This window comes from Microtus ochrogaster, chromosome 18 (genome assembly GCF_000317375.1).
Source record: "Microtus ochrogaster isolate Prairie Vole_2 chromosome 18, MicOch1.0, whole genome shotgun sequence".
Classification (NCBI taxonomy): domain Eukaryota; kingdom Metazoa; phylum Chordata; class Mammalia; order Rodentia; family Cricetidae; genus Microtus; species Microtus ochrogaster.
This window is the reverse complement of record NC_022020.1, coordinates 21,742,468-21,763,951: the sequence shown is the minus strand read 5'-3', so window position 1 is coordinate 21,763,951 and position 21,484 is coordinate 21,742,468. Positions and strand designations below refer to the sequence as shown.

Below are 21,484 nucleotides of genomic sequence, written 5' to 3'. Positions count from 1 at the left end.
CCACCATCGCCCGGCTTGGTTTTATTCTTGTAACTGGTGATGAAGATACACATGGAGCAAAAAGGGGCAGCATCAGTATTTCTGGTGGATAATCTCAGAGCTTTTAGGTTGAAATAATGGTTTCAAGACCTGCCAGAAGCAGTTACACAGGATCCTGTGTTATGAGTTTATTAACCACTAAGATCCTTTTCTAAATTGATTGTAACTTTCAACTGTTAGATTTCTTTGGTACTTTTCTCTTCTGCAATGGGGAAAAAATTGCAGTTAAGAGTGTCCAGTGAAGACTGTTCATTGTTAACTGTGTCTTCTGTAACTTCATCTGTTTTTGTTGATGTAGAGCACAAGGTCCCATATATACCATTATTTTGCCCCTGATAAAATAACAACAGCTTGGGAAGACTTTGTAACAAGACTGTAAACATGACTGTCAGAGCGATCATTGCCTGAGCCGGGGGCCTCTAAGGATACCAACTCTTGTCCAATGTCACTCAGCTAGTGTTCCTTTTGTTCTCATCATCTTAGACCTCCTGTGAGTGATCAGGTAATTCACTTCAGGTAATAACCCTGATAGAAATGTTTACGTTGCCATTTTGAGTTCCACAGTGGGTTCAGAAGTTATATCTGAATCCCCTGAACTTTCTGTGTATAAGGTAGAGTTTACATAGTATGCAGCCTACCTGTGGTAAATGTATGATTGCGTACATTTGAAGAGCTGTGCAGCCATCAGCACCGTCCAGCTTTAGAGTATTTCTGTCAGCCAAAAGCTCCCTTTGTCTGTATCTACTGTGTGTTCTCATCTAGCCAGAGTGTAGAGTATCCCACTTGCCAGCACAGGGAAGGAGACGAGAAAGATGACATTAGAGCTTGTTTGGTTTTGTTACTAAGAGTAGACGGGTGTGTATGTGTGTTTGTGTTTAAACTCAGGAACGTTTATATGTTTTAAGTGTGTTATCTCAAGTATTATAAAAATGCTGTAAAGTGGGGAAGATACTAGCATATAGTTAGGTCTGCTGCTTCTATAGCTGTGTTATCACAGGAAAAATAATGCAAGCCATATATGTAACCTAAATATCCTAGCAGAGGCTGGAGAGGTGTCAATAGTTAAAGAGCACCCGCTGTTCTTGCAGAAGTCCCGATTCTGTTCCCAGCACCAACATGGAGGCTTTTAGCTGTCCATAACTCCAGTTCTGGAGGATCTGGCGCCATCTGGCCTCTGTAGGCACGTGTGTGTACACATATATATGTATATATAAAAACACTCATGTACAGAAAAAATACACAGCTGAAATTCATTTTAGCAGTGTTTTCTTTAATTCACTATATCTAAAATATTTCTTATGCAACCAATGTTTTTAAAAAGTTATTGAGATACCTTATGGTCTCTATTAATTCTTTAAAGTAGGATGTGTGTTTTACTGCTGCAGACTAGCCATACTTCAAGCATTCATTAGCCACATGAGGCCTGTGCCTATTGTAATGAACAGTTCTACAGTGTGTATATCATTTGTCTTGTTATAAGGTGAAATGAACAATTCATAATTGCTTTCTTAAACAGAAACCCTTTATAGCCCAGCCCTTTTAGTGCTTGCTGAATAATATATGATTTCTTTAGAAATATAAATAAATAAATTACTGATTCTCAGTAAATTAGAAATTATTGCCTCAAGATTATTTTTGTTAAAAGTAACATTTGATAGGACAGTGAAGGAGATGAAAGAATATAGCCTACCATATCACTGTGTCATTTCCTGTAGCTCACAGCTTGCTAAGGAAAGACTCGCCATAACATCAGCTTCAGTAGACACTGCTGTTTTAAAACAATAGTTTCATCTAAGTGACATCTTGGTAGGGAATACTGGTTTTTGTTGAAATTTTTTATTATTCTTCAATGATTAAAACAATACTCAGCAAAAATAACAGCTGGAGTGTTCTCAGTTCTTTGCTAAGAACCACTGGAGTATTCCCATGTAAACATCAGGATCTCATGCCTGCACACAGGGTGTATTTGAAGTTGGAGTTTCCAGGTGTAAAACTTTAGTCCTAGCTAACAGGGCATTCTCCCTTCATCTTCCTTTCTTTTCTACTTGAAGATTGCTTGACTGTTACTTAGTGAATTAAACTAACATCTTGAGGTATGAAATGTCCCCAAGGTTATAGAGAAGAGGAAACACTGCCATCTTTGCCCCTCATTGTCTCTTAGGCTGTTAGAGCTGAGAATTCCCTTTGTTGTGGATGGCAACTTTCTTACCTTTCCGAGAGCATAGTAGCATCTTTAGGATCAGATGCTAATTCCCTTTAGTTAAATGGATGTTGTAGTTTCTGAACCCAGTAGAAAAGGTAACAGAGCCAGAGGCGCTGATGGAAATCTGGATTTGATGAGGGCTCCTTTAAAACTTCTGTGGGCGCTTGTCTAGTCCCTTTCCCTTCCTTCATTTCTTCTGCTGTGAGGCTAAGTCCTGGTGCATGCCAGGACTAAGCTACACTTGTGGCCCCTAAGTGATCTCACTGGACTTGTACAAGTATGGGATGGTGAGATTTGAGCATAGAAAAAACATGAGCTTCATTCCAGAGCATGTTACTGGACTTACAATTATTTCATTATTGTGTTTCCAGGGATTTTTATACATACTGTTATGTATTAAAATTCATCTCTTACAGTCCAACAAATGATGTATTGAGACCATTTTTAGGAAGTTTATTATTTTGTGAAGCTATATATATATGGCATTAGAATAAAGAACTATGTTATAAATAAAATGTATTTATTTTTAAATTATAGTGTAGTATATCTGAATAAAGATTTCTAGACACTCTTGTTTCTGGTCATTGATCTTGTTTGTGTAAGTTACTTTCACCTTAAGCACTGACCAAATGCTTATATATCTGAATTTAGAGAATGTTATTTAAACACTTGAACTGTTTAAAAACAAAAATACAAGACTGGAAAGTAAAGTTAACAGATCTGCCGATGTCTCATAATATTAGCAACAAACAATACTGTTAAATCTTTATTTGCAGTTTACAGCCTTACATATCTATAACAACATACCTGAGGAAGTTAACTGATTAAAGAGGAGGTTTATTTTGACAAGCATGTCTGAAAGTTCTAGTCTAGCATCCAGTAGCCTTATCTTGGATCTTTGGTAATGGCAGCATACTAGAGAGGTAGCATGTGCTGGGAAAAAACAAAAAGAGACAAAACCCTGCTTGTCTCCTGATCCAGATAATGAAAAGAGGAAAAAGACCAGAGAGTCCCATGTTCCCCTAGTGTTCCCCAGTGACCTGTGCACCTCCCATTAGATGTCACCTCAGAACCACTGGGACCAAGTTTTTAAGTACATGGACCTTTGTGAAGGCCTCCAGCTCTTATGTAACAGGGCCAGTTGGGCACATCCCAGTAATTGTGCTAAGTTGACTAAGGGCAGTGAATACTTTAATTTGCAATTGGAAGTGGTTACTAAGAATACCCATTATCTAGGTTATTAAAGAGCAGCTAGGGCTGGCATAGTATGTAATAGGAAATACATGACTGAGGTGGCATATGCAGGGCATTTCCTCACCTAAACGTCTGCTTTATGTCAGCTAGCCCAACTAATGGCTTTAGGAGGTGATTAGGTCATTCATAGTTCATTTAGTGTCTCCTGTCGTGTATGGACAGTAAAAAAGCAGCCTAGACCAGATGCCAAACCTCCAGGCATTTTAATCTTGGACTGGCCATTTTCTCCAGAAATACTTGAAATATGCTTGCTTATAATCCACCCAGCTTATGATGTGTCATTGTTGCAGCTGAAATGGACTTAGACATCTGCATAAGTAATCACTAATATTTTTCAGCTGAAGAATTTAAGAACAATGTTTCTGCTGTCGTCTTGATATTCTTCCTAAGAGATAACAGACCAGCCCTGGGAATTGATGGCAAATACATTCAAGTTGAGAAGGCAAAGCCATGGTGCTTCCTGTCTGTCTCTCTGTCCCCCAACTCCCCAATGAAAGCTGTAAAGGTGGCTGGGATCAAGAGTAGGATTTCCGGCCTCTTGGATGACAGCCATAACAGTGCCCACAGGTTGAGCTTTGGAAGGTATATGTGAGGTTTCTCTGGATGCCTGGATGCCATATAGGTAAAGGATGGCCCCTTCTAACATAGTAATGAAAACATTGTCTTGCACTATTAAGCATATTGAGCCCCTCTAATGACAGATGCTGCATGGCTCTCATTCCCGTAGGTCACGAGGTGAAGGAGCTTCCCCTCAGGTTAATCAGTGGCTGATGTTACATGGCATCTGCCAGCATGGTTCTGTTTGCACACTCCAATTACTCTGACAAAATTCATATTTTATACATAGGCTTTTATAACTAAGAGGTGACACAGAAATATTGTATCCCAGGAGAGAAAGCACATACCCATGCTCGTGGGTGGGTGAGCCACAGGAGTTAAGATCAAAGTATGGAGGAAGCGGGTGTGCCAAAGTAAGTTTTTTATTCATTAGTATTCACTCCTGGAACATTATAATCCTAGTTAATGTTTTGCTTTGGTAAAATTTCTTAAGTATAGGGCAGCTGACTTTATTAAGGGAAGTCTAGAGGTTGCAAAACCACAGTGAGGTAAAAATAATACATGAATGTCAAGTTGTCTTGGTAACACATTGATTTACTGAAGGAGTTCCTGTTTTTCTCTAGTTTTTCCCTCCATTCCCTCAACTGAGAAGTGCTTGTTTAGGGTATTGGCATTTTCTCAACAAAGGAACAATCTTGGGTGGAATGGTGGTGAACATAAAAATATTTATAATGACAGATACAACAAGGTTTGAAAAATTTTAAGTAAAAATTAACACTAGAGGAAAAGAATGACTTTTGGCAACTGTTAGGGTATTTTTCTGACTTTCTGTATTTTCATATCTTTGTAAGGAAAAGTCAGTTTTCATATGAACAGCGGCAGCACCACTGTCCCCTCTCAGCCACCATGAGCTAACATTAGTATTAACTTCCTAGCTGTGTTCATTCACTTTAAATAAAATGGACTTACTGGATGAAATAATTATTTGTGTGCTTTTCTAGCTTTATTAATTTTACAATCTTACTCTTTAGGAAATAAAAGATGTGGGCATGCAAGTATTGAAAGTACAGTTTTATCTGAGAGAAGGGTGATTCGGTTGTGTATCTCCGTTCTCAGGTAATGTCCATGGTGTGTCTTGACCGTTCAAATAACAGAATGCAAAGTTCTGGTGGACTCTTACATGATTTATTATCATATTGTACATGCAGATTCCTTTACAGATTGGCTAGCTGCAAGGCACTGGCTAGCTTCTTTTGGCATGCTCTGGCGGTCTGGGTGAACTTACACAGTTACATTGGTCCTCACCTAAGTCACTCGCTGCTCATGTCCCATATTCCTTCTTCAAGGTCTTGGCCAACACCCTGACTATCATCAGGTGAGCACATTTAATCACTGAAATGGATTGTCCAACTTTGCATCCAAGAAGAATCCAGTGAGCTGTCAAATGTCTTAGAATTTGGCAGTTGAGAGAGAGAGAGCCAATGGCTGCCCTGTTCACCCACACTGAAGGACACCGTGCCTCCACCATTAGCAAATGGGCATGGTTTTGTTGACTGCTTTGCAAACATTTTATGTATTTACATTTACAGACAAGCCAGACTTAACACACTTCCCTAAAAATAGTAGAGTTGCGTCTTGTATTAAGGAATCGATAGCACCATTTTGACACATTTAGAAAATGAAATGTCCACAGCTCTTTTTTAGTACATTTTATTAGAAAGTGAAAAGGCCAACCATAATCTTTGCTGGGTAAGGTATTTATATTCTCCTCCAATGCATACATGCTCTCATTTTGGGCTAATGACTTGTGCTCTAGACTACAGGAAGTCTGTTTTCTTGCATATGATGCTATTCTGTTCTCCTCCACGCTGTAATTGAAGATGCATATGTCTTTTATCCATGCAAATTTGACATCTAAGAAAGTCTCAAAAAGACATCCCAGATAATGCTATCTAGGCCTGAAAACCCCTCATACCAAGTCGTCCTTACTCAGTGTCCACTAACCTGTTTTCTGTGTCCTAACAATATCTTTACTTCATAGCATAATTTCCCCCTACTACCCAGATGCTAGTCTCTGTCTCTCATTCCATGTATCCTGTAGAAATGGAACCATCCACTGTCCACAGACATTACCAGAAATAAGCAACGATACACAAGTCAGAATATTCTCACTGTAATTCTAATTTGTAATTTACAAAAAAAAAGTGTATTGAAGATGAATGGAAAAATAGTTCCTCCAATAAGAAATAATAATAAAATCTTTAGATTTTTATCTCTTTTATAATTATAAACTTGTAGATTATATACACCGGACAAAAGAGTGAAGAATTAAGAACATGGCAGGACCCACTTGAAGTTTGAAGATTGGCTGTGGCCTTACAAAAGCATGCATTCACTATGTCGGGGGATTTTTACCCTGCTGAGATACAGACTAGGAGGCTGGCCAAGTAGCGGGGCAGGTGCTCTGGAGAAGAGTTTCACCCGCAGCTGCCCAGAGCCAGGGAGCAGCAACGGCTCAGCTTAGATCTGGGACTGCTGCACCCTGCACAACACTTCACTGTGCACCTCAGCCTTTCTCATCGAGTGCCAGCCCTTCTCCCCAACCTTAGTCAGAGATGGCCCCTTTGTCCTCCTTAACTGCAGAGTTGGTCTGACCCTTCAAAATCAGCCTTGCACATTCTTGGCAGAAGAGACCATTTTCCTCTGTCCAGCCCGGGAGGGCTTTACCGTCTGTAGGTATTCAGTATAGGCGATATGTGTGCTCGTTTGCCCTTTCTTTCCAGCTGAAGAGTAGCACTGAGCTTAATTCACGTCTGACTCCTAGTACAAGTAATGGCTTGTCCGTGAACACGCACTGTGAGAAAAGGATTCCTGGAGTGGGTTATTTCCGGGAGCCTTTTGCTATTAGTGATCATGTCCTTAAAGTTTACTTTCCATGAAGGCCAAAGAGCCTCTAAGCCATACTGTTGATTTCTAGGAAGAAAAGTAGCTATCGATTTTGAATTGCTCGTTTTAAGTTTATCAATAACTGGCTTCAAACTTTGAGCCATCTAGAAGATGAGCAGATAAGAATGTGCAGCCCCCTCTCCTTCCAATGTCCCCTGCCTGTGCTAACCAGAGGATGACTCATGTCTTTTGTTCCCGCATTCTGTAACTTCCCAGTAGCTGTCTCATCACTGCTGCGACAGTTTAAAGAACAGACTATGCCATTCCGTCATACGGTAACGGTTGATATTCCTGACAATGGGCTGATAATCGCTTCCTATTCAGTCTCTCATTTGTGACAAATGTAGGAAGTCAAACTGAAGCAAGCCACAAGTGCCTAAATTTCCCTTCGTAGCGGGGTTACTTGGTTCCCTTAAGGCAGATACTTTGGAATGGGTGATTTTTCCAGATAGAAATAGACTCAAGCGTTCTTCTTGGTTTCTAAAATTTACTAGAAAAGTATGTACTGAAGGCTCTTTTCACATGAAATCTAGAATATTCAGAGAAGTGAGGTGTAGGAAAGTAGCTATTAAAGTTCTCTGTGTTCTGAACTATTGATGAGCAATTTATTTTCATAAAAATAGCACACTATTCCCTAATTGTTAATGAAAATCCAATTGCTAGAAATTATTTCATTGTATTATGAGAAATTCTGTAGCTTGCTAAGCAACAGGATTCCAGTTTGGCTTAAATGTGAGTGAACATTATTTGTTTTTTTGTTGTTGTTGTTTAATTCACATTGTGTTTAAAGTTTCTAAACCATGTTCAAGCAACTGGAAATCTACTTGTAACTTGTCATACTAATTTCCTTTTTCAGAGATGATATAACTTTGCATTTTTGTTCACATGGAAATATTAATTATACCTCTTGCACAACGGTTGTGAGAGCATTTGCAATATGAAACAAAGCTCACCTAACCTCTAAACAGCAAATATGAGAAGTAACTGCTGTAACTAAGATAAAAATGCTAGTTTTGGAACATGGATTCCTAAAGTAATCACAAAGCATGAGGCATGAGCAATGAAAATGAGTTGTCTTATTTCTCTTATAAAGGACCAGATAGGGACTGGAGAGATGACTCAGTGGTTAGGATCATTGGCTGCTCTTCCAGGGGTCCTGAGTTCAATTCCCAGCAACCACATGGTGGTTCACAACCATCTGTAATGAGATCTGGCGCCCTCCTCTTGTGTGTGGGCATACATGCAGGGAGAATGTTGTATACATAATAAATAAATAAATAAATAAATCTTTTAAAAAATAAATAATAAAGGACCAGATAGACATTTTGAGTGATATAGATTGTGTGGTCTCTACTGAAAATATTCAGTGCTGTTCTAGCAGCTTGCAAACAGACAAAACAAAAACAACAACAAAAAATCCACAAATGAGTCTGACTGTTACAATAAAATGGTTTGAGTTAAGATAGTAATCGGAGCCCTAAATTAAGATTTGCTCTTTAAGGCATAGTTTGCCTGAATCCTGAAGTCTCTTCTTGGGAGATTTAAATTCAGTTCCATGGAGAAGAGTGTGGAAATAGTTTAGTTTTCTATGTTCTAGTTAGCTTCAGGTGTCAACTTGAAGTATCCTCAAGTGATATGAAGGAGTCTCAATTAGAGATTGCCTTGATCAGATGACCTTTGGGTAGGCATTTCCTTGATTACTAATTGATGCAGGAGGGCCCAGCCCACAGTGGACAGTCCTATCTGGAGGTGGGGGGTGCCATGGGGTATCAGAGCTGAGCAGATGGGCGAAGCAAGCCAGTGAACAGTGATCCTCCGTGCTTTCTGTTCCACATTCTGCCTCCAGGTTCCTGCCATGGAGTTCTGAATGATGATGGACTGTAACCTCTAAGATGAAATAAGCTCTTTCCTCTTCACATTGTTTTTGGTGTTTATCACATCAACACACACACACACACACACACACACACACACACACACACACACACACACACTCAGAGTATATTGAGATACATACGTGTATCTCTTAGACCAGAGATGAAAATGATTGGTATCCAAGCTGGTTAAGAATCTTAAAACAGCCTGATAACCATTTTGTTTGTAACGTTCATTCATTGGATTTGTCTGCACTCAAGTCACGGTTCCCACTCATCAGGCTCATGAGAGGGAACAGCAAGATCTGTTGGACATAGAATGACAGACTACTCTTATGTCATTTCAACCAAAGAACTGAAACTTTAGGAGATGTTAGAACCTTCTCTTGGTTTACAGATGGTCTTAAAGATATTGCTGAAGCAAAGACTGCACTGAGCAGAAGATTAACCATGAATATGCTATTTAGGAATCTATACAAATTGTATATTAGTTACACTGATGAACACATAGTTGCACAGGCATACAAACCAGGTCAAGTTAAAAGGAGACAGGCACATAGGAGATGATAATTTTCAAATTATGGTGATACTTGTGTCCTTTATAAAATATACAATAATACTTGTTTCAAAGATATGAAGACATCACACACCTACAGACTTTTTGTCATCCATAACTATCAGAATTTGGAGATAGCTTCAGGAAACAGCTTTCAAATACGTGAAGCCTATTGCATCTGATTATCTTGAAATAATATTTTAGGTGGGAAGTATTCAATCTGAAGGAAGATTAAATATCTGTCCTTTTGAACACAATGATCCAAAGCAAAGATCAGACTGAATATAACTATATCTATGGGTCTTTCAGGTCAATCCTCAGAGTATATTGAAAACAATTATGAACAATGTGATTTTGTATTCTTAGAATTGCTCATTAGCGCTTCAGTCTGAACTATGGGGCAATGAAAACCTGTTTCTCTAGCTAGACTGGAATGTTCCTGCCAGAACCTTAGAAAACCTCCAAAGTGAGACTGATTGTTAGGGCAGATAAAGCAAAACATTGCATTGGGACAAGCTGGGGGTAAAGCAATGCAAAGAACTGTGGTTGGCAGAATCCCATTTTCCTATCATTGGCCAAGAGCAATATAATTTTAAAGAGACCGCTTTCAGTTGGAGCATGGGAGGAGATCTGAGTCTAACTTGGTCAGATGCTGGGGATCTTCTTTGAAACGAGTTCCCGCAAAAGTCAGACTGGTTTCCTGGCAATCTTTTGATCTTGCCCTAAGTGGAATCGGGTAGATTCTTGGGAACAGACGGAGTCAAGCCCTTTCCAAATACATCACAGATCATTTATGAAAACTGATATAACCAATCAGAAGTTGTTTGCTACTCCTTTCCAAGGTAAGTATAATGATTGAACTGGCTCTACACTGCTTGATCTCAGGTGATCTTCACGAAGTAATAATGACAAAAGTGTGTCCTTATATGGAAAGAAGTGAACTTTGGCAACACTGGATGTGTAACTAATATGTGTCTCCGCCCCACTATATCCCACCCTCCTCCCTCTTCCCTTTCTCCCTCCCTCCTCTATCTTAACTTCACTTTCAAGGAACTAGAGAGCCACCTTTTTATAAGAAAGTAAGATGACAAAATTTTTAAGTAGAAAATTTTGTCCATTTTCATCATCTGACTATAAATACCAAAGTAAAAATTATATTTCATGTTAGAAACAAACAAAAAACTACCACTGCAGACACAGTCTGATCTTCAGTGTTCAACTGGTAAGTGCTCAGATGTCAGCAATGACCCTGATCAGTAATGTATCTGATAAACACTGAGGAAATTGAAATATGACCTAATGGACAGTAATTACAAAGACATTACAACTCTCATTACATAAATTAATGTCCGGAAACTTTATGCTGTCTCAAACATAGACACCCAGACTAAGTACTCTGCAGAGAGGAACAGATTGCACAATGGCATTCTGACTATGCACTTGGCTGTGCTGTATGTGAGCCCGGTGCTAATTCACTTGCATGGCCTCTTCTAAAAGTCCTTTATTGGCTTTGTGAGAACAATCCTAAGATCCTAAAGAAATCCTTTGTCTTTTCTGCCATTTCTTTTCTTCTTTCCAATCTGAACTGCAGCCAGCTGCTCCTGTGCAATAAAAACCGAATCATGAAAAAAAAAATGGCTCTTGAAGCTTCAACCTGGAGGCAGCTCCCAATGAGCAACCTTGAATATAATACTGGGTAGAGCCAGTGAAGAAAGGCCGAACATTCTACAGTACGAAATGTCAAATGTATGCAGGTGAGGTCTCTTTAAAAGGCAAGCTGCTTCTTTATAAATATGAAAATGACCACAGGATATTGACAATTATTCTAAAATCAGTATGTAAAAAAAAAAAACCTTCCAAAAGTTTTTAAAAAGTCTGTTCAGTGACAGCGTTAATCAGGCCCTTCTGCCAGAACCCCACAAGTGCAAGCTGTGACCACATCCCGGGACATTTGTGGGTATCTGGCATATCAATCACCATCTCATAACATGTCCGTCATGCAAATGTATTTCTCAGGAGGCTTCTAGAAAGATTGCCTCCAACAAGAGGATGTTCAGCTTAGCCTGATGTGTAGAGAATGGATTCTGTGTACAGACTGCTCAGTGGGGGGCCACGGGGGCCACAGTAGTTTCTGCTAAATGAGAATACTGTTGATTTTATGGAAGTACCCAGGAAACTCTAGATGCAGCCAGGTTTCCCAAGCCAAATGGGGTTAAGATGGACTCTGGGGCAGTACACACACACACACACACACACACACACACACACACACACAATTTGGCAATGCCTAAGGAAGTGTTGCTTTCATGTAAGCTTGCGGAACACTTCTCAAGACAAAGTATGTTCAGGAGTAGCATGATACATGTTTCTGAATCTCTATCTGTAACATCAGCATCTTAGGTGCTTACCAACCTAGCAATGTGGAAATGTCAGCTCACATCTAACCATAGAAAGTCAAGTCTCACTTTGCTCAAAAGAAGAGTGTTGTAGATTAGACCTGTGTGTCCACCATAGTGTGGCTCCTGACCACCTGATGTAAACAGGCTTAGACTGCTAATTTAGAAACAGAATAAAAGTGACTCAGATGATCTCGTTAATTTTAATTTTGATGTAATAATTTGTGTATACTGGATTAAAATGTACTATCATAATTTCATATTTTCTTTTTAGCACGTAGCTAATAGAAAATTTAAAGATGCCTGTATAGCTGTGGGAGTGGGGGCACATGCCTGTAACCTCAGATCTTGGGACACTGAGGCAGGAGGATCACTGTGAGTTTGAGGTCAGTCTGGGCTACATAGTGAGTTCAAGACCAGCCTTGGATAAATAAAACCTTGTCTCAGAATTTTTGTGTTACATGTATAGCTTATATTTACATTAAACTTGTTAATATAAGCACTTATTATAGACGATAATTTTAAAACTACTCTGTTCTAATCTCTTATTTTTATGCTGTTGTGCAAAGAGCTAACAGTTTGAGAAACCCGCTGGAGCCATAGTTAGACTTTCTGAGTGGGGGAAATAATTGAAGATTGTCCTCTATGATAAAAGAACCAAATTATGCTATGCGCTTAACCTTCTTGAAATAAAAACCAATAATGAATGTAACTGTCCTCTCTCTCTCTCTCTCTCTCTCTCTCTCTCTCTCTCTCTGTTTTGGACTTCTCGAGGTAATTTCTCTATGTAGCACTAGCTGTCCTGGAGCTTGCTCTGTAAACCAGACTGGCCTCAGACCCAGAGATCCATCTGCCTCTGCCTCCTGAGTTCTGGGATCAAAGGCATGTACCACCACTTCCCACCTTGTAAGCAAATTTTAATTTAGTCTTTCTTTGCTGAAATTTTAAAAATTATTTAGTTTTGTGACATTATAAATTAAGAGTGATATTAGAAAGTGTTCTTTCAAATTAAGATTGTATTCCTTTAGTTCCAATAATCCTTCAGATAGATATTTAATCTTAACAAGCAATATAAATGTTGACTGTGTAAAACAATTATTCTTAGATGATATTTCTATTAAACGTTTGCATGATTTGACTGAAATATTTGACTTGTTTCCTCGTGAATGGACTTAGTTCTTTGGAAGCATGAGGACCATCTTTAGCATACAAGTTACAACAGAAAGGTGCTAGTGATATTTAGCTAATAAAGTATATAGGTTGCAAAAGAGGAAGAATTAGCCGAACACTCTTGAGTATCACCAAGAAGGGGTAAGGTGCAATCATTTAAATGACTGAATTCTAAAACACTTGAGGGCTTGGCATATGTGATGCTCTTCTTAAAGCTCACAGGGTCATCCAAAGCGTTCAGGCCATGTTGGAATGAAGACAGACCTGGACTGGGGCTGAGTGATGATACATGTGTTCTGATAGTCTAATTACACCTTCTATCAAGACTCTTACTCTTTCCAAATATGGAACACTTGCCATACATATGTTAAGTCTGATGAGGAAAATCACACCAGGAAATTGTTCTTCTTAAATGGAAATCTTAAGAAAGCCTTCTTAAAGGTTAAAATAGCCCTTTATGACACTCGAAATGAGAGTTCCGAGGGAGGGTTAAAGAGGGGAGAAGTAAAATGAGAGCGTAAATACTAATTAAAATCAATTGAATAATAATCACCGAAGCTCAGATAATGAACCTCAAGTCACCCACCTGTCAAGGACCCAAATCACAGACTACAAGAAGCCCCCCCATTGTCTCCTTCACCAGGACTGCTGGGGCTCTGTGTAAGTGCCGATGCCCCCCACAGCCTGGAGAAGCCCCTGATCTAATTTAATTTCCCAGTGCAGATGCTTGTATGTGAGCCAGGACAAATTAAGTTATTATTTTATGGAAAAAAAATCTGTGCTGCTCATTCTTTTGCCCTCATTTTGGATTTTGGAAGTCATACTGTTTATAATTTAAGAAAACCCACCAAAAATGTAAAGCAATTGTTTTAATAAAGTGGTCATTTTCACTCAAGAAATTTGATACTGCATTTAGTGTAATATCTATGAAACAAAGAAATTCTGAGGAAAAAAAGTATCATGCTAATTAAGGTCTAATGCTTTATCCTCCCCGAAGTCTGTTTTAAGGTTTGTTTTCACTTTATTTTTGTTTTTGCTTATTTTTAAGACAATATGAATTTCTTGATATGGAAAGTTTCTTCATCATAAAATATGCCCTCTTTCCATCTATGTGAGAAAAAAGACACTAGTTGTTATAGTGAATTTTGAACTCATGAACAGAATGTCTACACAGCTGGAGGGGAGAATCCTCCTGCAGACATTTTCTTACTGTAACAACATCAGCAATAAGTTATATAACAATGGAATGCATTGTTCTTATTATATTCAGACATTTTGGCACCAATTTCTGCAATGGGCTTTTCCAGAACTTGAAACTTGTTATTTGCAGAGTATATCCACAAAAATGTTCTTATAAGCAAAATATTATATAAGCTTACAAATGCAAATTTATATGAAAAGTAAAAAGGAATTAGTCTTGGTATGTCTAAGTTTAAATTATATATCATTATACTTAAATTTCTTTATTTTTACCTAGGTTTAATACATCTGATGGGGCATTTTAGTGAAAAGCAGGTGAAGTAAAGAAACACCACAGTTTAATATTATCCTAAGAATTGTAAACTGGCAGAATTTTATGATGAACGTTTTGGAAATTCTTATATAGCATACTTAATAAAATGAGACATTCTTTATACACTCTTAAGAGGGCTGTGGGCTCGTGATTTTTTAAGACATCATGCTTTGATGTCTCAGCGTGGCAGACGGTTTTGGCCACTCTACAGGTATCTTTTCTATGCCAAGCTGAACCCACTGGAAGTGTTCAGAAAGTCATGGGAATGTGTCTTTATTTGAGTTGAGTTCAAAGGAATTGCCATCTCTGAAGACTTCTGGGAGGTATAGGATGCCTAAGCTTTCAAAGGAAAATTAGTTTTCCATTTCACTTCAAATATATGCCACCAAAAGGCTAAGAACTTTTGTTTTAAAGTGTTGTGCTGTTTGCTGGAAACTCCAAATTTAACTCATGGGGCTCATGTCTACACTACATGCCGTAGAAGACATCATTGTTTCATAAAGCAAACACATGCACTGAAATTAGGATTACCAACTGGTATATATGGGTTTTTTTTTTGCACCTCAAAACAGAATCACAATAGTGCATGTCATGCTCCCCCACCTTCCTTGCTGAAGGACAAAGTACATCAAATGTTTGGCTTGGTCTCTGAACCTAAAGGAAGCCAGATTAGTACTCTGGCAGAATCACATCCTGTGCTTCCGCAGCAGGGCCTTCCTCCTCAGCTTTGGGGTCCATTTCTTCCCCCACAGTCTTCAGCTTCTCCACCGAGCGCCTCTTCATTGTGGGGTCACGTGTCTTCAAGCCATCCTCCAGCGCCTGAATCACCATCCTGGAGACCTCCTCGTTTTTCCCACCTGCATCCTTCTCCTGGCCCTCGGCCTGCAGCGCTGTCATCTCAGCAGCCACCTGGTCTTCTTGCATCTTTTTTCCCAGAACAGCTGTGTTGTCAGTAACATCCTCGGTTGAAGATGGATCTGGGCTGGCCTTCTGGCTCTCCTGGATGCTGCTGTGGCTGCTGCTGCTGCTGGCACTTCCCAGTCGAGAAGAGGCCACCACAGCCTTCACTGCTGCCTGATTAGAGAGAAAAGCACAAAATCGTGTTTCTGTGGGAAATCCCAAATGGCGGTAGAATTCCTGCTTTGTTTTACAGGTTAGTGTTCAGCCTTTCAAAGAAAAGGAAATGATTCAAAGATTGGTTGTCAGCTAAAAAGGTATTTGGAGAAAGAACAGTAAACCTTCTTTAATTACAAGTTAGAATTATTTGGCTGTCTGGACAATTGAAAACATGAGTAAGATGTGGTTGCCTCTGAGTGGCTTAAAGTTTTCTATTCTCCAAAGGATGTTTCATGGAAGACTCGCTCCACGATGCTGGCTGGTATCATAGGCGTAAAAGAGCAATGCTCAAACTAGCTTCAGAAGTAGTTAAGCCAAAGCTATTTACACATGCCATTTCAAAATCAGGCTTGGGATCTCCTTCCTATCAGTGCAAAACGACAGAAAAGATGTTGCTTTTGGTCTCCAGCTAGTCTCTGGGATCTGCTATTTGTATAACTAGTCCTAAACATCATGAAGATGCACCTCAGCGCTACTCTCTGTATAGTCTATAAAACATGTATTTTGGTGAACAGTTTTCTGTATCACTTACTTTTTTTTTCATGATTATCTATAGTATGGAATAGTTTTAAAAGTTAATTCCCAATTATTGTGGGTTCAGAAACTTTCTGAATAAAGACAAGTTTCTTGAACGCTGCCTTATTTAGATAAGAAGCAGCCAGTAGGGGAAGTAACAATCCTTTTCCACCAATCCTGAGTTCAGTCTTTGGGGCGTATGGTGGAAGAGAGAGAACGGATTCCCTCAAGCTGTACTCTGACCTGCACATGCATGCTATGACACACACTGGTAAGCTTGGGCACACACAGAGAAAGTAAATAAGACACACACCACACACACATACACGTGAGCACATGCGCACACACACACACTTTGTAATTTAAACGTATAACACAAGTATTCATGTCCTGGTTTTTACTCCAGCTATGAACTTATTCCTTCTCTTAATAATGAATTCATGAGAAGACAGACAGACACACCAAAACAAAACAAACAACAAAAATCAAACCCTAAGTGGTTTTATGTCAGTGTCTTAGGAATTTAAAAGCAAGGATTCCCCTGGTGTGGCAGAAAAGGAATAAGGAAGAAAAGACATCTTAAAAGCAACAAAAACACATATTTTGCCTTAAGCTTGCGCCGAGCATTGAATTCTTGGAGCTTCTTCTGAGCCGTGTCCATGTGCACAAAGTTGGCTGCTTTTCCCGTGACCCACGGGTGCTGGAGGGCTTGAAACGTAGTCAGTCGTTTTTTGGGATCCAAAACAATTAGTTTTCTGACCTGCAATCATAAAAAATATAGACTTAGAGAAGCTGGGCTTGCCTTCAGACTGGGAATGTCCAGGTATTCCCCTACTTCTTAGCCACAGCGCTAAGTGCATGTTTTTGAAAGAGCTTACACTGTCAAGAGTAGGGCCTACTCAGGGAAGCAGCAGCTGAGGGTGTCCTGGAAGACCGGGGCACTTATCAGCTGTAGCGCCAAACCCACAGATTTCTTTCTACAGAGGCCACAGAATTAGGCCCTGGCTTGTCTACTGACCAGATAGATGCCTTCTGAAGGCAGAACCAGCATCAGAATAATTCTAGGCCACATTATGAAATCACTTAGAATTCAGAACTTGAACTATGTCTCTCCAGAACAGTCATTCAGGCACCAACATTTTTTCGGGGAGGTTAAATGGCAAACAAAAGTTAGTGTTCAAGCCCTTACTAAGTACTATTTTTATGATTCCATCGAGATTTATAGTTATTTTCTTTAACTCATTGAAAGCACCTAAGGGATAAGTTCAGAGCTGGAATAAAAATCCCTTAAGGATAAAAAGAAGGAAACTTGAGCTTACGACATGCTTGGTGTGACTAAACTCAACTAAAGGTAATCCATTCTGGAAGCTTTACTCTTGTGAAGATGGACAGGCAGGGAGTTGTCAGGAAGACCAACAAATGAAATGTTTCCCAGCCTTGGGCTCAGAAGCAGTGGCCTGGTATGATGGAGGCACTACCTGGACTCAGGGAGGCACACATCCTGGTTATGCCTTTAACTACCCTGACAGCACAGTCACAGAAACATATGGACTGGGAACCATTAGCCTCAACTCACAAGTGAAGAGCAGAAAGATGTTCCAAGACCTTAGCTACTTAGTCATTAGTAGAGTTTGAACTCAAACTCAGGCTTCCACTATGTGAAGCTCATCTGATGGACGACTTTGTGGAGACTCTAGAGTGCCCCTAGACTCTGCTCTTGTAAAATAAGATGCTCTTGATCATTGAGCTATGAGCGCTTTTCTAGCCCTTAAAACCCACGAAAGAAGTGAAAACAGGTTAATGGAATCAAACAGCAAGTTAAATAAGGAGCAGATGTCATGAAGCGTTTTCCGGTTCACGCTTGCGGTGCAGACGCTGGTTAGTGTAAGGCAGGGATCTCTGGATTCTGTGTGAGCATACTTTAGAAGGGCACAAGAAGAAGCTGGGAGGCCAGACAGGCAGCTGTGGCTGTGGGCCAGGTGGGAGAGGGTGGGAGTTGGTTGAGTCAGTGGTGGCAGAGGAGGGAAGAAGCGGATGTATTCAGGAGTGGGGTTACATATCTACATACCTATGTAGACTGCCGCCCTTCCTGCTCACATGAGAAAAGTCACAGATCCTGAAGAATTTGTTCCACGGAATAACAGAGAGAAAAGGGAGAAGTATTTGGAGGGATAAATCCTGGGAAAGGGGCTGGAGAAATTGAGGGCTTTTTGGTTTGGGGGGCAGGGGCTTCGAGACAGGATTTCTTTGTAGCTTTGGAGCCTGTCCTGGAACTAGCTCTTCTTGGCTCTTGTAGACCAGGCTGACCTCGAACTCACAGAGATGCACCTGCCTCTCGAGTGCTGGGATTAAAGGTGTGCGCCACCACCGCCTGCCTTCGAGTGAGTTTTAGTAGTGTGCCTTTCTGCTGGAAATCTTTGTAAACTTTGGCACACTTAGCAAATCCATGACTAGAAAGCTCCTAAAATCCCCTATAACCTAAAAAAATCAACTCCATTATTTTGGCACATTTTAAAAATCTCTCCAGAGGAACGATGGCTGCGATTGTACACAAGCATCCTTCTATTAGAAGAGACAAGAGTTCTCTCTCGAAGGGAGTTCTCGAATGTTAATAGGCTTCAGTATTAGCTTGAATGCGAAGCAGCTCAACAAACCATAAACCATTCTATTAATAGAGTGGACCTTGTTTATAATTCCAGGGGCACATAATAGGGCTCATGCTACTGTCAGAGTATTTTAATAGGTTTAAAAATGTTTGAAAATCCATTTATACTTATTTGAAGTAAATGTACATCTAGGTGAATAAACCACATCAAAGCAGAGTTCTGTGTGACTGGTGTCTGGGCTCCAGAGCGCAGTCTTATTTGAAAGACTTTCTATTTATCAGGTAGGAAAGATTCTGGAACTAATGCTGCTACCATGATTCAGCTAATGAGGACTGAAGGATATCAAGTTTTCATTCTTCAAAATGACAATGCATCAGTGTTCCCTTTAAATGAAAATACCTTAAAGTTACAAAGAAGCAATGATGTCAAAAGCAGCCTATTCTAAAATGTCTTTTACTGTCTCTTAGTTAAAAAATATTTATCTCGGGCTGGAGAGATGGCTCAGAGGTTAAGAGCACTTACTGCTCTTCCAGAGGTTCTGAGTTCAATTCCCAGCCACCACATGGTGGCTCACAACCATCAGTAATGAGATCTGGCGCCCTCTTCTGGCCTGAAAGCATACATGCAGGAAGAACTCTGTATACATAATTAATAAATAAGTCTTTAAAAATTATTTATCTCTACTAAACTGAATGCTGGGAGAAATGAGGTAGAGTCAGAGAGAAGCCATGTAGACCCGCCAGAGACAGAAGCTGGAACTTTACCCAGTAAGCCACAGCCTCATTGAAATACACAGATTAATGGAGATGGGTTAATTTAAAGATATGAGTTAGCCAGAAATATGTTTAAGCTATTGGACAAATAGTATTGCAAATAACATGGGCTCTGTATGATTATTTTTGGAGTCTGGGCAGCCAGGAAATGAACTAGCAGCCTCCTACAACAGTTCTAGTCGATAATATCACTTGTTTTTGTTCTCAGGTGTTGGAAAACAGAACAATAAATTATAAACCTGTATTTAATAAAAAAAATTATTTATCTCATTTTGTTTGGGTCACACTTACCAAGTCCTTGGCATTTAGAGATACTTCATCCCACCAGGGGGAGATAAAGTAATATTCACAATTCAGAATTCTCCTGAACATGAACTGGTCGCCTCTTTCGTCATAGAACGGTTCAAATCCACAAAGTCTGGAGAGAAAAGATAGAATCAAATATCTTTAAAAGATGAGGTATACTTCACCAAATTTCTGCAAAAATTCAAAATCTTCTATATTCTCTACAGGTAACTCTATCTGTACAAGTGTGTAATTGTTTTGTTAGAATTGATTAACTGACAACATGAAACCTGAACATCAGCTGCAGGAAGTAAGAATAATGAAACCACATTTCTTTTAAAAGCTATAACAACAGGCACAAAAATACTATAATTAAAATTGCTAATATTATAGACGTTGTGGTAACGATTTTTCCAGCCGATTTTTCTTGAAAATTAAAAAAGTATTATACAGATTGATAGGGCCTCAATTTAGTATAAAACAGAAAAGTTTAAGGATACAGGTTTAAAAGTGGACGGAAATAGTAACCTACAAAAGTTAGTAGAAGTTGGATATTTTCATATATTATCCTGGCTTGGGTTACAGACTGAAACAAACAGAGATGAAGCTATTAATTTAGTCAGCACAGGCCGTCAATAGACGAGCAGCGCAGACTGACTTCTTTCTTGTAAATGGCCCTCATTTTAAAGATGTCTGATTAGATTCACCTTATGCTTTCTACCATAGGGTCAGGAGAGAAGGAAACAGAGAGTGTGAGAACAGGGAAACACCTCTGACATCTCATGCAAGGGGGAGGGAAAAGCTGGAGTCTGCCCCGGGGGTTCTGAGCCTGCCCTGGTGAGAGGCAAGCGGCTCTTCTGGATCCCAGGTGGAAAAGGCAGTTAAAGCAAGGGCCTTTCCAGGGGCGCGGGTGTGGAGGGACGCCGCTTTCTTTAAGGGACTGGCCTCTGGGAAATTGACCGTGCTCCGAGTGAGTATATGGGCCACACAAATTAGACTTTGTAGTTTTTCCTTTCTCTCTTTCTTTAAGGGACTGGCCTCTGGGAAATCGACCGTGCTCCGAGTGAGTATATGGGCCACACAAATTAGACTTTGTAGTTTTTCTTTCTCTCTTTCTTTCTCTTATCTTCTTTTCTTTGGGGAAGGTCATAAGAGGGGGGAGGGGGGATCTGGGGAGACTGGGAATTGAATGTGAACAGGGTGCATTACGTGAAACTCCCAAATAATAAATAAAATATTATGTAAGAAAAAAAGAGGAAAAAAAAACAGTCTTTCAAGGCATTTATTATACATGTTTCCTTTGAAAATCAAATGGGAAAATAACAAAAAGTTAAAAGATATCCTCTTCTACTCCTCCTCTAAGCCAGCCAGGCTGCCCCAGAGCATGGAGAAATAAAACAACTATCTGGAGCCATCTGGCAGAAAGTGGAACTTGGGAGTAAAATAAACCTCAGCAATGCACTTTCATTTGCTAAGTCTGAACAGAGACCCTAGCACCTGAGCCACCTGTGTGAGGGGAGTGTCGGCACACGTGAGCAGGCGGGCCGCAAAGGCACAGAGATCTGCCTGCCTCTGCCTCCTGAGTGCTGGGGTTAAAGATGTGCACCACCACCTAGCATTATAGAAGTATTCTACAAAGCTCAGGAGCTAAGATTCTCTCTCTCTCTCTGTCTCTCTGT

The 21,484-nt window shown here is 39.8% G+C and overlaps 1 protein-coding gene across 1 annotated transcript in view; it reads right to left on the bottom strand.

Annotated features, from left to right (window-relative positions):
* Positions 1-15,068: 15,068 nt before the first annotated feature.
* Positions 15,069-21,484, bottom strand: part of Camk4 (calcium/calmodulin dependent protein kinase IV) — a 223,147-nt gene continuing 216,731 nt past the window's right edge. The window contains exons 8-10 of the mRNA XM_013349620.2: positions 19,812-19,938; positions 16,749-16,901; positions 15,069-15,583 (exon numbers count right to left, since the gene is read on the bottom strand). Of these exons, the coding sequence (XP_013205074.1) occupies positions 15,179-15,583; positions 16,749-16,901; positions 19,812-19,938 (685 nt within the window). The 3' untranslated portion in view covers positions 15,069-15,178. The remainder of the gene's footprint in view (positions 15,584-16,748; positions 16,902-19,811; positions 19,939-21,484) is intronic.